This window comes from Monodon monoceros, unplaced genomic scaffold (genome assembly GCF_005190385.1).
Source record: "Monodon monoceros isolate NGI ecotype Baffin Bay Population unplaced genomic scaffold, NGI_Narwhal_1 Super_Scaffold_4, whole genome shotgun sequence".
Taxonomy (NCBI): Eukaryota; Metazoa; Chordata; class Mammalia; order Artiodactyla; family Monodontidae; genus Monodon; species Monodon monoceros.
The window spans coordinates 34,343,042-34,360,673 of record NW_021703781.1 but is presented as its reverse complement, the minus strand read 5'-3'; the positions used below and the strand labels follow the sequence as shown (position 1 = coordinate 34,360,673).

Here is a 17,632-nt window from a genome sequence, read left to right as displayed (position 1 = left end):
CTCTTTGCAACTGGCAGGCATTAGAAGGCATCATCTGGCCTGCCTTACCACAGGCTCCAAGGACCTCTGTGCTCTCTCCCTCCTCTCCTGCTGCCCTCTCCTCACCTCTGCTCTCAAGCCCCGTGCCTTCACTGTGCCCAAACTGTACCCTGAAAGCCTCCACATTTCTCTTACCCTCCACTTCAAATTTTGGTGTGGTTGGTTTCTTCTCAACATTCAGACCTCAGCCCAAATGTCACCTCCTCAGCAGGGTCTTCACTGACCACCTGACCAAAAGTAGCTTACTCCAGCCCCCAACACATCGCTCCGTAGCACTCATTAACTTACAGTGTATTGATTATATACTACTTGTTTATTGCTTGTCTCTTTCCTTTAGAGGGTAAGCTTTATGAAAGCAGGAACCTTGTCTGTATTGTCATCTTCTATCCCTACAACAAAGCCTAGCCATTTAGTGAGTGTTTGTCGATCTGTAATATTATTCAATGCTAAAAAGAAATGAGCTATCAAGCCATGGAAAAATATGGAGGAGAATGAAATGTATATTGCTAAGTCAAAGAAGCCAATCTGAAAAGGCTACATACTGTAGGATTCCTACTATATGACATTTTGGAAAAGGAAAAACTATGGAGACAGTAAAAAGATCTGTGGTTGTCAGGGGTTAAGGTGGAGGGAGATATGAGTAAGTGGAGCACAGTGAATTCTTAAGCAACTTTATATGATATTATAATGGTGGATACATGCCATAATACATTTGTTCAAATCTACAGAATGTGCAACACCAAGAGTGAACCCTAATATAAACTACTGACTCTGGGTGATAAGATGTGTCAATTTAGGTTCACTGATTATAACAAATGCACCACTCTGGTGGGGGATGTTAATAATGCAGAAAGCCGTGCATGTGTGGGGGCAGGGGGTATATGGGAAATCTGTTTACCTTCTGCTCAGTTTTGCTATGAACCTAAAACTGCTATAAAAATAAAGTCTATTAAAAAAAAAAAGGTATATTGCCCAAGCTGTTGATGGTTTAACTAAGTGTGTAAGTGGAACGTTGAGAAAGATTATTTGACATTAGGATTGTCCTGGGAAAGTCAGAGCTCAGGAAAGCCTAAACCAAAACTTTAGGCAACGTTTCCCAAATTGGAGTTCCATATTCTGTTCTCAAATAAGTTAAACAGGTTTCTTTATTGAGGGGCTCAGTACCCACACAGCTCCCACGTGTGCTGTGACTCTCTAGGGTGAATAGCATATGCAGCTATTTCCTAACATTTGATCCAGAATCCATTCTTCATGCCATGTTATCATTCACGAGCTTAAGTCCAGCTGAATGCCAGTGCCACTGGGCAGAGCCACTTTAAATAGTCAAAATATTTCTCCTCAGAACTAACCCAAAATAATTTAGTCATTTACCTAAATTATTAGATACATAATTTGGCTGATTCCATTCCATGAGAACAATGTTTTCTGTCTATTTTATTCACTATCACATTCTTAGTGTCCAGAGCAGTGCCTGGTACACATTCAGTGTTCAATAAATATTTGTTGAAAGAATGAATAAGCAAATGAATAAACATTTTTATTATTTAAGCTTCAGGTGTACAGCATTATGATTCAACATCTGTACACACTACAAAGTGATCAATATCACAAGTCTAGTTGCTATCCATCACCATACGGTTGACCCCCTTCACTCCTTTCACCCAGCCCCCCAATCCCCTTCCCCTCTGGTAACCACTTATCTGTTCTCTGTGTCTGTGAGTTTATTTTCTTTGTTCATTTGTTTTTTTTTATATTCCACATATGAGTGAAATCATATGGTATTTGTCTTTCTCTGTCTAGCTTATTTCACTTAGCATATATCTTCAAGTTCCATCTATGCTGTTACAAATTGCAGGATTTCATTCTTTTTTATGGCTGAGAGTATTCCATTGTGTGCGTGTGTATATACAAACACACACATATATATATGCATATATATCACATCTTCTTTATCCATTCATCCATTGATGCACACTTGGGACACTTAGATTGTTTCTATATTTTGGCTATTATAAGTAATGCTGCTCTGGCACTATTTACCATAGCCAAGACACAGAAATAACCTAAATGTCCATTGACAAATGAATGGATAAAGAAGATACAGTATATATATATATATATATATATATATATATATATATATACACATACACACAATGGAATATTACTCAGCCATAGAAAAGAATGAAATAATGCCATTTTCAGCAACATGGATGGACCTACAGATTATCATACTAAGTGAAGTAAGTAAGAAAGAGAAAGACAAACACTGTATGATATCACTTATATGTGGAATCTAAAATGCAACACAAATGAACATATCTACGAAACAGACACAGACTCACAGATATAACGAACAGACTTGTGGTTGCCAAGAGGGGAGGGGAGGGAAGGATTGGGAGTTTGGGATTAGCAGATGCAAACTATTGTGTATAGGATGGATAAACAACAAGGTCCTACCGTATAGCATAGGGAATGATATTCAATATCCTGTGATAAACCATAATGGAAAAGAATATGAAAAAGAACATATATCTATGTGTGTGTGTGTGTGTGTGTGTGCGTGTGTGTATATATATATATACATATATATATATATAATAACTGAATCAGTTTGCTATACACCAGAAACATAACATTGTAAATCAACTGCACTTCAATAAAATTTTTTTAAAAAGCTGCAGTAGCGGCTTCCCTGGTGGCACAGTGGTTAAGAATCCGCCTGCCAATGCAGGGGACACGGGTTCAATCCCTGGTCCAGGAAGATCCCACATACTGCGAAGCAACTAAGCCCGTGCGCCACAACTACTGAGCCTATGCTCTAGAGCCCACGAGCCACAACGACTGAGCCTGCGTGCCACAATTACTGAAGCCTGCGTGCCTAGAGTCCGTGCTCCACAACGAGAAGCCACCACAATGAGAAGCCCACGCACCGCAACAAAGAGGAGCCCCCCTCGCCGCAACTAGAGAAAGCCCGCGAACAGTAACGAAGACGCAATGCAGTCAAAAATAAATCAAAAAAAAAAAAAAAGCTGCAGTAATGAAAAAAATAATGCTGCTGTGAACATAGGTGTGCATATATCTTTTTGAGTTAGTTGTGTGCTTTGGATACATACCCAGAAGTAGAATAGCTGGTGGTTCTATTTTTAATTTTTTGAGGAATCTCCATACTGTTTTCCACAGTGGCTGCACCAATTTACAGTCCTACCAATGGTGTACACGGGTTTCCTTTTTTCCACATTCTTGCCAGCATGTTATTTCCTGTCTTTCCCATAATGGCCATTCTCACAAGTGTGAGGTGATACCTCATTGTGGTTTTGAGTTGTATTTTCTTAATAATTAGTGATGAATATCTTTTCATGTGTCTGTTGGCCAGCCGTATGTCTTCTTTGGAAAAATATCTATTCAGATCCTCTGCCCATTTTTAAAATGGGTTGTCTGGCTTCTTATTGTTGAGTTGTATGAGTTCTTTATGCATTTTGGATATTAACCCCTTATGGGACATACAATTTGCCAGGTATGGCCTTTATTATGTTGAGGTATCTTCCCTCTATACCTACCTTGTTGACAATTTTTCTTATAAATGGATGTTGAATTTTGTCACATGCTTTTTCTGCATCTATTGAGAGGATCACATGATTTTTAGCCTTCCTTTTATCAATGGATTTATCATGTTGATTGATTTGTGGATGTTGTAACATCCTTGTATCCCTCAAATAAATCCCACTTGATTGTGGTGTATGATCCTTTTAATGTGTTGTTGGATTTGTTTTGCTAATATTTTGTTGAAGATTTTTGCATCTATGTTCATCAAAGATATTGGCCTATAATTTTCTTTTTCTGTGGTGTCCTTGTCTAGTTTTGGTACCAGGGTAATGCTGGCTTTGTAAAGTATTGAACAAACAATTTTTATTTGGTCCACAGTTCCTCGGTGAAGAGGGCAGAAATTTTGGTACCAGGTAATTATGCCAAATTCTGATTCACATGGTTCATACTTCTGGGATATTTGTGGAATATTTATTCTTGCTGCTGGTTTTCCCAATGTACTTTTTCTGAATGGACAAGTTGAAGGCATTAAGAAAATGAAGCAGGAGTGAGGAGTTCTGAGCCCACTCTATTGGTGATAATAACAAGGAACATTTGCATTGCAATTTTCTTCCAAAAGTTATTACATTTGGTTCTCAAAACAAACAAAATGCAGGTGTTATTACCTTCATTTTCAGGTAGATATGCAGGCTTAGAGAGACTCTTCTGATATCATTCAGGTGGTATTAGATCAGCCTTGATCTAGGCTTGATAAGACACTGGTCTTATCATGTCAAAGTCTATGTTTATTTCATGGCACCTGGCTGCCTCCCTGCTGGTTGTGTATATGCCGGGAAGCCACTTCCCCTTTCTGGGCCTCGGTTCGTACATCTGGAAAATGCCCAGGTGATCTCTTAGGTTCCAACTTTAAGTTCTGTGACAATGAGCCTTTTTTTCTCCATCATCTCTGTGAAAAATTGCTATAGCTTTACAAAGTACTAAAATAAAAAGATTTTATTTCTCTTTGAAACTCTGATTCGGGTACTAAAAATCAAATAAATTATGAAAAGTATCCCTTTCTTTTAAAGTAATGCCTAGAAATAGAATACCTTGAAAAAGAATGAATTGGTTGTGTTAAACATAGTACCCTCAGAGGGGTCTTCATTATTTTGAAAAAATGCCATGAGAGGATTTTACTCTAGCTTATTTCAAGACAAAAGATATGGAAGAAAATATAGCAACTTTTCTAGAAATCAAGTCATTTAGAACAGAAAAAAAAAAAATGGAACTATCTAAATAAATCTAAAGTAGCTAAATAAATAAATCTTTCCAAAGGAAAAGGCCAAGCCTGGTCTTCAGGTTATTTACTTGGTAAATTCATTTTGTATGCAAAACATTTGTATTATCCGCATATCCTTGTCTGTTTAAACAAGACGATTAAACTGCTGTTGGGCCAGATAGCCAAAAGAGCAAGTGAGTTATATGTTTCTTCTCCTCAGGGCATTTTGTTTTGTCTCAAACTTTTATTTGCAGCCATATAGAAATAACCTACTTTTGGTTGTCACGTGAAGAAACTTTACACAGAAAAATCTGTATTTGCACATCCGTTTTAGGGTTTTATTTTGCTAAAAAGAATTCACACAGGCCAAAAAAAAAAAAAAATGCAAAATATTTTTGTGCACACTTCTAACACACTATATTCCACTTCTGAAATGTTAAAAATTTTAAAAAATATCCCAAAGCAAGAGTACTTGGGTTGAAAAGTTAACATTATAAAAGCTAGATTCCTAACACAAACACTGCAGACATAAGTCACTCAGTTGCAAAAAGTTAATGTTTATAAATGTTAAATAAATGTCAACAATGAGGAGACAAGAACTGTAGATCCAAAGTGTACTCCCCACCATGAACTATTAAAAATTGTGTTTGGTGTTGTAGGGCATCCACGATGTTAACTTGAAAGAGACACAACCTTAACCCAACGCTATGCCAAACTTACAAACATCGAGGGAACCATATTCAGAACTACCTCCTTTTCCTGCTACCTTTAAAATGTTTGTTGCCGTTGTTGTTGATTTTGTGTTTTGGTAAATAAAAGAGTCCCTCAGAATCTACACTAGCTCTGAAATGCAGAAAAAATGATTCAATAAATGACTATGATGAAGTTCTCCTTTGAGATTTTACTTTTCTTTTTCATGATCATACACGTTTTAATGGGCACACTTGTGTGTACGTGTGTGTAAAATCTTTTAAACGATATTTTTGGAAACAACTCTAGGGAAATTTTTTCCCTTTCCTTGAGACCAGTCCCTGATAATTTAAAAGCTGTGGGTTTCTTTTTGTTATTTTTGTTTTTTAAGAGAAAACCTGCCTAGAGCCTTTCTGTACAGTCAGCAACCTCCTTGTTCCTGTGTACTTGAACTTTCCAAAAATAAAAGAATGCTTGTTTGCAACTCTTGAAAAATCTCCAGGCACTCCCTGCAGATTTTACCCTGCCTGGTGCTTTATATTGACTTTTTCCCTGCACCAGAAGTAAAGAAGGGTCCTGTGGTAGGAGCACGCTTATGTCCCTCCTGGTGCTCCCTGGGGGATGTTGGTGACTTCACCCTTGGGAAAAAAACCTCGGGCCTTTTGTTAGAGACACATCTAGCTGCTTCCTTCTCCCTCAGGTAGAAAGGCAGTCCCCTGGAAGCCTCAGTTCTCAGAAGAAAAAGTATTCTAATGCATTCTCATAAAACATTTCAAACATGCAAAGAGAAAATCCAAAACAGGAGTGAGGAGAGAGTACCAGTGATTTGGAAGAGAGCCTAAATATTGTGCTCAAGGGAGAAACATCCACTCAAACCACCTGCTTCAAGGCCATGTTCAATGAGCAAAATAACAGCGCTTCCTAAAAGGGAAAGAGACTATATACCACTTCCAACCTCAAAAACTAAGCTTCTCTCTTTATCACCAAACAGCTTTAAAACGCTTGCTTAACTCAAACTATCACTAATACTTTAAGGAAGTTTGAAGGCCCAAGTCTATTTCAATAAATGCTTAAATAATTGCTAGATCAACTCAGCTCATACTTTTTCAAAATATTGGCCAAAATGGCAAACGTGTATATATCATATATCATCTTTCCCTTCCAGCAGTCAACACAATTGTATATAATCAGTGTACTGCGTTTAAAGGAAGATACGAGAAGGATGGAGCAGCTCTGAAGTGGGAGGTCCTGCCAGCTCCTGCGTTCTTACTGAGGCTGGCAGAAAGGAAGGTTCCTCTTCCCCACCCAGGGTTTGGGCATGTTCTCAGCCTCTTCTGCCATCCTGTTTCAGACACTGTCTCTCTCTTCTTTTCCACAGGTCACTAAGCCTGTTGGGGGGAGGGGTGCTGAGGAAGACTTCAGCAGTGAGCAGTCATAGTATTGGGAATGAAACACATGCACAAGACTAGACGTTCATGCTAATGAACCTCGTAAAGCCAAACAGAGGCCAAACACAGCCCAGAGTCGTTTTAAAATCTCCTCTCACAAACAGCAAAGCAAAACTGGAAAAACCCAATTCCACCTTCCCACCACAACTCAAAAAGAAGCTAAGCTTTCTGGGGACGTTGGATGTTTCAGACTGAAAGAGGGTAGCTGAAGAGCCCTTCTTTCTTCAGCTGTCTGTGGTGTGAGCCCGACCCTTTCCTGAAGCCCTGTCGATTGCCCAGAGGCTCCCAGAAGACATCCCTCCGATGTCTGGGCTCCCTTGAGAATGTTCAAGCCTGTGCAAGGTCTGAAGTCTGATGCGCAGAGGTAGCTCCATGACGCGAGTAATGGAATAACACTTCCTTTTTTGGTGAGGAAAGCCCAATCGGTCTTAGCTAACAAGCGCTCAGCTATGGCTCTAAAAATACCCTGCAGCGAGGGCTGTTTGGCACTTCATTTTGTTTGCTGGAGGAGCTCTAAAGAACTCCGCAGAATGCTTCAGATTCTCCATAACTGCTCTGAGCTCTGTCCCTGCTCTGGTGACCTCAGGGAAGTGTATCGCGTGGGGAAAGTTACTTTTTCTTTTTCACTTTTGAGTTCTTGGAATTCTGTCCTCAGTGTTTGGAGTACAATTCCAGTCTTGGATTAATTACTAGCTTGGTTCAGGAATCTTCATTTGGCTTCTAGTCTGAACTATGCAAATACACAATCTGTGTGCAGAAGAAAGGACTAAAATTATACTTCAAAAGGGCTCAGTCACTTCCTGTCTTCTCCCTTTTCCCCCCAAAAAGAAACATCAGCCTCCTTGAATCCTTCGTTGCCAGCAGACACCCTGGGCTCCCTACACGTTGATGGCGTGTGCATGCTTCTTGCACAAGGGTTTGTCCTTCTTGGAGTAGAATGGCTGCCCCTCCAGATTCACGTGGCAGACCTGGGACAGAGAACAGATAGGCATGAGACAGCCCATGAGGCAGGGGGACACAAACAAAAGATTTCAGCCACCCCTTTAAGACAAAGTGCTGTCACAGGCAGATGGGAGAATAGGCAACAGCCTGCTTCTCCCTACCACAAGTGCTTGACAGCTAAAGCAGTGTAGATGCGTTGAGCTATCTAAAAGTCAAGACTTCCAAAGAGGAACATGGAATAAACTCAAGTTAAATTAAATTTAATTAATGGAGTACGGAACATATACACAATAAGGTGATCAACTGATGCTATCCAAAATTTATAAGGAACCAATACAAATTCGTAAGTCAATATCCACAGAAGTGATTAACACCTAAAGAAATATAAAATGTCAGAAAAATGATCCTCACTAATAATTAAAGGGAAAAGTAATTAAAACCTCCATGAGATATCACTAGACACCTGTTAATCTAGCAAAATAAATAAAACAAAAAGCCTCAATAGCTTGTCACCTTTAACCTTATATGACTGGAGCCAGAAAATGAAAAAAAAAAAGTAATCAGTCAAAAGTCAGCAATGCCAAAAGGGGATCAGGCCTCCTTGTCACTGCTAGGGACACATGAATCAGCGCAGCCTTCTGCAGGGGATGTGGCAACACTGAAGAGAAGCCGTGAAGATGTGCCTGCCCTGTGCCCCGGTAATACCACTCTGGAGAATTTCATCTTGCAGCAACTATTGCACAGAACAGGAAAGCAACATATGCTCAACTACAAACTGAAAAACGACTAATATTTCTCTCAATGGGGAGATGATTAAGTTAATTTTTAAGGTGCATTTTTCCAATGACAGGCCACCACGAAAAAATAAATCAAATATGGCAAAGTGTATGCAGGAAAACACTGACTGGAAAAAAAAAAGAGGCAAAATTATATATCCCCATGATGACAACATATGAGTGCAGTTTGAAGATGCTGACAAAACAAAAAGAAGGGAGATCAGTAATATTTGTTGAGACTACTGTGGGTCAAGTACGATGCCAGACACTCTGTATACATGGTCTCATTTTTTTTTTTTAATCTTATTCTATTTTTGACTGTGTTGGGTCTTTGTTGCTGCATGTGGGCTTTCTCTACTTGCAGTGAGCAGGGGCTACTCTTCGTTGTGGTGCACGGGCTTCTCATTGCGGTGGCTTCTTTTTGTTGCAGAGCACAGGCTCTAGGTGCACGAGCTTCTGTAGTTGTAGCATGTGGGCTCAGAAGTTGTGGCAAGTGGGCTCTATAGCACAGGCTCAGTAGCTGTGGCACACAGGTCCAGTCACCCCGCAGCATATGGGACCTTCCCGGACCAGGGATCGAACCTGTGTCCCTTGCAATGGCAGGCAGATTCTTAACCACTGCACCGCCAGGGAGGTCCCTACATGGTCTCATTTAATTCCCACAAAAACTTTATGGGATAGGTATGACTGTTCCCCATTTCACAATTGAAAGCTGAGGCTCAAAGAGCCCAAGTGTCTAGCTCAAGTCACAGACCTAGAAAGTTGTAGAACCTGGGCATCCATGTTCAGGTCTGCGAGACTCCAGTTCTAAGCTCATTCTCCCCACACCTCATAGCAGAGAGGGGCTATGTTTACTTGAAATTGTTCTGGGTTTACGGACTTGTATCGAGGTAGCTCACTAAGCTTGCTGGACTACCAGTATGAGGTCTGGTCCTGGGTGGGCAATCTGCCAGTTGCCAGTCAGCTCGGAAGTCACATAGGCTGGGACAGGCCCTAGCCTCAGAGAGGGCACTGAAGATCCCTAGTGGGGAGCAGAATTGGGGACCACATCCAGGACATTGACATGAGAGGAAGTGCAGGTGGAATTCCCAGGTAGAGGTAAGCATGAGGATACAGAAATCACCCTTCCGAGATGAGCTTGGGCCACTGAGCATGTGTCCGCTCCAAGAAAGCTGGAAAGAAAAGTGGCATCATGGTGGTCCCAAGTGTGAGACCCTGATGGCCCAGTTGAGGATGTTATACCTGAGATCACACAGGGCTGCCAATGGGCTCTGGAAGCCAATGACCTGAGAAAGTGTCTCAAAACATTCCAGGTAGATGCAGTGATATTGAGTGTAACCAGGCTCCTGTGGTGGCCTCAAGCTGTGGTGACAACCTGGAGACAAGTCTAAGATGGTGGCACCCAAGATCCAACTGGTGAGGATGGGTTTTGGGAGAGACAGAAAGGCAGCTCTGGAATGAGTTGGCAAGGAGCTGCTGGTCAACAGCCAGGGCTCTGGCTAGGAGACCCTGCCTGGTCTGAGACAGTGCTGGATGCTTGTGAAAACTCTGGATGAGTCAGGCTGGAGAGGGTGTTGGGAGACTGAGGACCAAGGAGTGAGGAAAGGCCAGAGCCTCAGAGGTGGCTCACTGATAAGATGAGACTGAGGGAAAGAACTGTCATAGAGAGGTCGTACTCAGTGCCTTGGGCCAGGAGCCTGCAGGTGGGATGCAATGGGGCTCCATGGTGGAGGAGGCCTCCAACCTACCCATCACAGCGGCACAGCAGGGATGGTCCAACCCCCAGGCTCTGTGGTCAAGTGGCAGCAGGGCCTGGCTGGGAAGGAGTGGTGGCCATAGAGTGCTGACGACAGAGTGGAAGGTGATGAAATAGGCCAGCTGCAGAGGCCCCTCGACTGCCCACAAAAGTTACACCACATCACATCCCTTCCTGGTACCCACACCAACTAGATACCAACTAGACTTAAAGGAGAAGAAGGGCCAGTAAGACATGTTTCCCCAACTGAGGTAGGACTCACATCCTTTCCATTAGGACTCAAGTGCCAAAGCCAGACAGGAGGTAAACCCTCACCCTGACCCGCACTGCCCTTCTCAGCCTTCATTTTATGTGCTTGGGACTTTAGAGATGTTGTCTTGTTCTGTTCGTTAATTGCTCATACATGTCAGCTTTGTTTTCCTTTCAAGATTCTAAATTCCTTGAAGGTAGAGACTTGTTCTGGGAGACTTTTGTATTCCCAAAACTCAACTGAATTAGTCTGAAGTATGTGCTCCCCTGAGATCTAACTGATGGGAAAACAGCATGTCAGCCGCAAGAGCTAGTCCTGATCTTCCTTTCTTACTAGTTTTTTTTTTTTTTTTTTAAGTTACAGGAAAATATATGCTCATTAAAAGTGATTTGGAAATACAACGTGATGGAAAAAGGACCAAAGAAAACAAAACCCTGAAAGTTTTCCAATCAAAATATTGCTTTCCAAAAATTAAACCATATTCCACTTTGATATAGCTTCATGGGGCAGTGAGTACTACGCAGGGCTAGTTTGGGGGAAGGCGTAACGATTCTCTGTGCTGATTCTCCAGAGGACGGGATCTGACTGGTTTCTTCGGGCAGACCCTCTGGGCAGTGCTGTGGGTCTTTCACACCTGACTGGAACTTATCTGTAATCTCAGCCTGAACAACCCCAGGCTTTACCGCTTCTTCTTGTCTCTCTCTGGGACTTGTGCCATCATGACTCAGCCAAACACGGCAAGCTTGAGGGAGCAGACCCATGCTCACCTTTGCATGATTCCCTCTCCATGTGACACAGACCTCTCATCAGCCTGCCTTTGGAGAACAGGCCTTCTACGCCTCTGTCTTCCCTGGACCTCCTCCAAGTCTCTTAGATCTTTCTAGAAGCTGGGTAACCAGATTTGCAGGCAGCATCTTAGGATCAGACAAGCCATGGCTTGAAGGTAAGGGTCAGAAAGCCCTGTACGGTGCCTCGCTGAGCTGTGGCTCTTCAGGGGACAACCTCAAAGCCGGTATATTTATATTGTTGTCCCTTTTTGGAGGGGAGGTCCTGATATAGCTTAAGGACCCTTTAAAAGGCAATTAGAGAATCTGTTCAAAGGGCTGGAAAAAGTGTTATGGATTGAACTGTGCCGCCCTAAATTCACATGTTAAAGTCCCAACCCCGAGTACCTCCAGCCTATCCAGCACAGGGACATAGCAGTGACCTCATTTGGAAATAGGGTCTTTGCAGACTAAATTAAAACTGAGGTTAAGATGACGTCATATGGAGTACGGTGGGCCCTTAATCCAATATGACTAGTGTCCTTATAAGAAGGGAAGAGACACAGAGACAGACACCTGCACAGAGGAGAGTGCCATGTGAAGACACAGACACACAGAGGGAAGGCAGCCTTGTGACAATGGAGGCAGAGATCGCAGTTATGCAGCTACAATTCAAGAAACACCAAGCATGGCTGGCAACCACCAGCAGCTAGGAGAGAGAGCAGGTCCCTGCTGACATCTTGAATTTGGACTTCTAGCCCCCATAACTGTGACAGAGTAAGCGTCTGTTGTTTAAGCTATTCAATTGTGGTACTTTGTCACGGCAGCCCTAGCAAACTAATATATGGAGTGAATACAATGCACCCCACAGATGGGAGGGGATATAGAAATGAAGTATAAAAGCTGAAGTGAATTGCAGTAAACATTATGACTATGGTTGTCCTATGTCATAAGTCTATAATAATTGTTCAAGTTTAAACTATGTACACCTTTCACACATTCCCAAAATTTACCTTGAGCAACTCTGGTAAAAAAAAAAAAAAAAAGCAGTAGTAGTACATTGATTTTCCCAAATAAAGTTTAGTCAATTATAGACTCACATTACGGGGCTTTATCAGGGACGACTGTTTTCTAATTCTAATGCAGACTCTAAATGTCGGCAGGCTCATTGCCCTGTCCCTTCCCCAACCCAAAGCCCTTGGAAGGAAAACTTCAATCTCACGGTAAAAATGACCTGGCTGTTCAGCAGAAATAAACTGCACATGGTTAATACTTAATCTAGGGCTTATCTCCTGGCAACTATATATCGAGAACAGGACCATTTAGGAAAATGCAATGAAACTCAGCCCTGATTTCTAAAGGTTCAGTCAAAAGAAAACTTATCTCAGCTTTTCATAGGATTAGTCAATAAGCTCCAATCTAGTGTTCATGGTGAAAATTTAGGGGAAAACCGTTAAATCATGTCATCGTATCTTAAATGACCTATAACCATGGGAAGCCACCTGCCCCTATTAAATCCCAACATCATTCACTCTTCCCACCTAGTGAGAGCATCACTGCTGAGGAAAGCTGCTAGTTTGCCAGATCCTAAGACACTCTTCTGTCCTTAATGAAGTGGAGAGTAACAAAGCCATATTGGTTAATAAATCATTATTAGTAATAAAACTTTGCTCAGCTGTGACATATCAAGGCATCATGGTATTTGCCGGCTTTTAAAAATGACAGAATATTAGAATGCCAGGGTTGAAAGGGATGTAAAGGGTTGGTCATCTGGCCCCACTTGGTCCCTCCTGCCTCTTCTCAGAAAGTCAGAACCCCAAGCAAAAAACATACTGCGCAAATGAAGCAGGTGTCGTGCCAAGTATGCCCCAGGGCTTCGATAAACTTGTCACCGGCCTCCACTGGGAAATCGCAACCGTGACACTTGGTGCTGAACAGGTTGATGTAGTCTGAAATGAAAGGCAGAGTAAGGACCAGGCATCCAGGCAGGCTGGAAGGAGTGTCCCAGCCACATCGACCCAATGTCAGAACAACCCCCCAAATCACTGGGCTGGGGGCAGTGGATGAAACCTAATTGGTTACTTGTCATCTTGCAGACAAAATACTCAGTTACATGATTGGTTTTTTCCTTTTCCAATAATTTGCACTGGTGTGGTGCAGATTCAGGCTTAGTCACCACCCTGTGCTGGTTTGATCTGCAAACACTTTCTGGAACTGTCATTAACTTTCTGCAGGGTGATTTTCTCCTCTGCTCTGTCACCTCTTACGGTCCAAACAGACCAATCCCAAGAAAGAAAAAACATCCTATTTCCCAGCAGCTCTGCTTATTTTGGAAGAGTGAGAGCCTTTAACATTTCTTAGAGTTGTAGCATGTTCTTTGCTTGGTCATTCTTCTGTCATTGGGCATCTGTGTTGATAATAAATTTTTACTACTAGAAACAATACCTGAACTATTTTGTTGGGACATGTTCCCCTCCCCCAGCCAAAGAGATAATAATACCAAATATTATTTACATAATGCTTTACAGTTTACCAAGCATCCTCACGTAGATTGTATTATTTGCTAGTATCTCAATGTCAAGGTCTATGTATTAGTTTTCTTTTTTTTCTTTTTTTTGTGGTACACGGGCCTCTCACTGTTGTGGCCTCTCCTGTCGCAGAGCACAGGCTCCGGACGCGCAGGCTCAGCGGCCATGGCTCACGGGCCTAGTCGCTCCGCGGCATGTGGATCTTCCCAGACAGGGACACGAACCCATGGCCCCTGCATCGGCAGGCGGACTTTCAACCACTGCGCCACCAGGGAAGCCCTATGTATTAGTTTTCTTTGTACTCCCAGCACAGTGCCTGGCACACAAGTCAGTACCCAACACATATGTCAAATGAATGAGTGAATGGATGAATCACTGAATCAATAAATTAATGAATAAACTTAGTCTTGGCGAAATTGTTTTTGTCCTGTTTTGCAGATGAGGCTGGAAGAGGTGAAGGGCCTAGCCAGAGACACACAGGTGAGACAGCGGGCCAGGCCTGTGCTTCTCAGCCCCAGTTGTCTGGGCCTGGTAGTGGGCAGCACTCCCACTGCACTCACTGTAGAACTCTCCCAGATTCTTCTAGAAGAATCTTGATGCCTTTTACAAAGGCTTCATTCTCCTAGAAGTGTACTTGTCTCTCCACAGCTCTGCCACAGTTGGCTTTTTCTTACAGAGGTTTTCTGCTCAGATCTCCTTGTGGACAGTATGCCTAGTCACTGTCTCAGGCCACCTGCTGAGAGTCAACATGAAGTGGGGGCTATGAACTATGAATTTGGTATCACAGGTGTGACCCTAGTACATTTTTTAAAAGTAATTAATTTATTTATTGGCCGCACCCCACGGCCTGTGGGATCTTAGCTCCCCAACCAGGGATTGAAGCCACACCCCCTGCATTGGAAGTGCAGAGTCTTAACCACTGGACTGCCAGGGAAGTCCCCTAATACATTTTTTTAAAAAGCTGGTATTTTCCTCATTTATTCTACAAAAGGGGAATGTAATTGGTATTAAATAAAGTTTGTGCATGGGCCTTTCCCACCAGGAAAATAATCTAGTTTCTCATTTATGTATTCCTTCCTTTATTTCTCCTATTAGGTCTTTATAATTTTCTTTGGGACTGGAGGGAGAGGGGAAAAGGGGAGTTGTTTAATTGGTACAGAGCTTCATATTTGCAAGATGAAAAAATTCTGGAGATCTGTTTCAGATCAATCAACAGTGTGAATATACTTAACACTACTGTACTGTACACTTAAAAATGGTTAGGATGGGGCTTCCCTGGTGGCGCAGTGGTTGAGAGTCCGCCTGCCGATGCAGGGGACACAGGTTCGTGCCCCGGTCCGGGAAGATCCCACATGCCGCAGAGCGGCTGGGCCCGTGAGCCACGGCCGCTGAGCCTGCGCGTCTGGAGCCTGTGCTCCACAACGGGAGAGGCCACAACAGTGAGAGGCCCGCGTACCGCAAAAAAAAAAAAAAAAAATGGTTAGGATGGATACATGTATATGTATGGCTGAGTCCCTTTGCTGTGCACCAGAAACTATCACAACATTGTTAATTGGTGATACTCCAATATAAACTAAAAAGTGAAAAGCCAAAAAAAAAAAAACCGTTAGGATGGTAAATTTTATACGTGTATTTTTTCCCCCACGATAATTAAAAAAAAAAAAAGACAAGGTCAGAACCAAACACAGTGTCCCATGGTACGGGAACAGGGGCTGACTCTGATATTTTATCTAGGGCAGGTTAACCAACAGGCTTGACTTTACCTCACTATTGGATCATCTAGCTCTCCTTTCTTTACTTTGTTTATAAGAATATCACCCTTATCACATTCAACAAGCATATTAAATTTCTAATGCTCTTTCCAAAATAAAAATTAAATTGTGTTATTTCTTTACTTAAAACATCACAGTGACTCCCATCGCTTAAGGAAGTAGTTTCAAACTGTGCTCCTTGGAGAGCTGTGGGTCTCCCGGAGCCATTACAGAGCTGTGCACCCATTATCTCAGTTAATCCTCACAACAGCCTCTGAGAGTTAAGTGAAGAAGGAGAGACTCAGAAAGGGCAAGCATCCTGTCCATGGTCACACAGCCTGGAAGAGGCCCCTGTGGGCCTTCAGACAGGGTCTCTCAGGGTGCCTAAGGCTGAGGCTAAACCTGCTTCCTTGCTGTCTTTTCTTAACAGTAGACCATCCCTTTCCTGGGTCTTCTTAATCAAAACATCATTTTTGAAAATCTTTTTTGGGGGGGTGCTAGGGAGAGGAGCACTGGTAATGGTGTTAATCTATCATTCTTTCACAAGCCTCACGCATAAATTGTGGCTTATCACACATTATGAAAGTTATAATGCTTTTAGTCGACTAACAATAGCAATTTGTATTGGTACCACAGCACTTTTATTAATTACCAATCATCACCATTTCCTCCTAAGAAGGGAAAAGACAGGTGTTATCTTCTCCCTTTTACCGATATGAACTCTGAGGCCAGAATGACTGAGTGACTTATTTAAAGTCATTCAGTGAGCCTCAGAGCTGGAAAGAGAATTCACCAGTACCTCAGAACCCAAGAAGTTTCTTCTATAATTTATTGTCAGGGGGAAAAATTTTTTAATTTTGTTTTCCTTTTCCCCTTGAAGAACTGGAATGTTTTCTCCTTTCTGGTTTTAAAGTAAACTAACTTACTGTGTTTCTCTTTTTGCTCTCACATTTGCTACCCAGTCAGTGCAGCTCTGTTATTCTTCATAATCAGCATGTTTCCTTTTCCCTCTTCTTCTTGGTGCTGCTTTGCTAGTTCTATTGTCTTAACTTTCATGTTTTTGTCACCTTTGTTGGAACCTGCCTCAAATCCTTATCTGAAAGAGGCAGGCTATGAATAAATGAGTGTGTGAATGTGTGAGTGACTGAATGGTTAGTTAGCCAGGATGCCCAACTCTAACAGATGGCTTTATCTTCAGAATTTACCGTAATTGACTCCAAGTTATAACATATAGCGTATGGGGAGAACAGAGAAACTCCGAATTCAGACAGGGAGTTGGCTGGACGCTGAAGGAACATCAAAGTCTGGTAAACATCACAGGAGCTGGGAGGGGACCTGCATGTACTTGACTAGTTCCGAAGTTTCTTTGGTTTAATCCTCACCACAACTCTGGGAGGCAGGTGTTGATCTCCCCCTCTTACAGATGGGGAGAGTGAGGCTCAGAGAAGTTTAGTAACTCAATCAGGGTTACAAAGCCAGCCTGAAACAGGAGCCTGGAACAGAACCTAGGACAAAGGCCGGCGCCAAAGCTTTTTCAGACTAGACCTTGTGGTCTTCAGATCAAAATCATCTGCAAGGTTTCCTAAGCGGTCACAAGATGCCGACTTGTGGTCCACATATTTGGTGCAGGGAAAACAGCACAGATTGAACGTGTGTGAAAGGGAACTCCTACCCCTTTCTCCCAGACTGTGGGGCCTCCCCACAGCACAGAGGTCCTACCTTTCTCACAGTAGGGCTCCCCATCTTCCATGTGGAAGAGGCTGTTCCCGAAGGGCTTCTTGCAGGCTGCACAGACAAAGCAGGTGGTGTGCCACGTCTGTCTCAAGGCATGCATCACTTCCTGGGGAAAAGAGCCTCAGCTCAGGACAGAAAGGTCCAGGAGGG

General features: G+C 42.5%; 1 protein-coding gene across 3 annotated transcripts in view; it reads right to left on the bottom strand.

Annotated features, from left to right (window-relative positions):
• Window positions 1-4,905: 4,905 nt before the first annotated feature.
• LDB3 (LIM domain binding 3) overlaps window positions 4,906-17,632 on the bottom strand; it is a 60,442-nt gene continuing 47,715 nt past the window's right edge. For all 3 annotated transcript variants that reach the window (XM_029201158.1, XM_029201159.1, XM_029201160.1), the window contains 3 exons: window positions 17,468-17,588; window positions 13,303-13,418; window positions 4,906-7,949 (listed from right to left, as the gene is read on the bottom strand). In XM_029201158.1, the coding sequence (XP_029056991.1) occupies window positions 7,860-7,949; window positions 13,303-13,418; window positions 17,468-17,588 (327 nt within the window). In that variant the 3' untranslated portion in view covers window positions 4,906-7,859. The remainder of the gene's footprint in view (window positions 7,950-13,302; window positions 13,419-17,467; window positions 17,589-17,632) is intronic.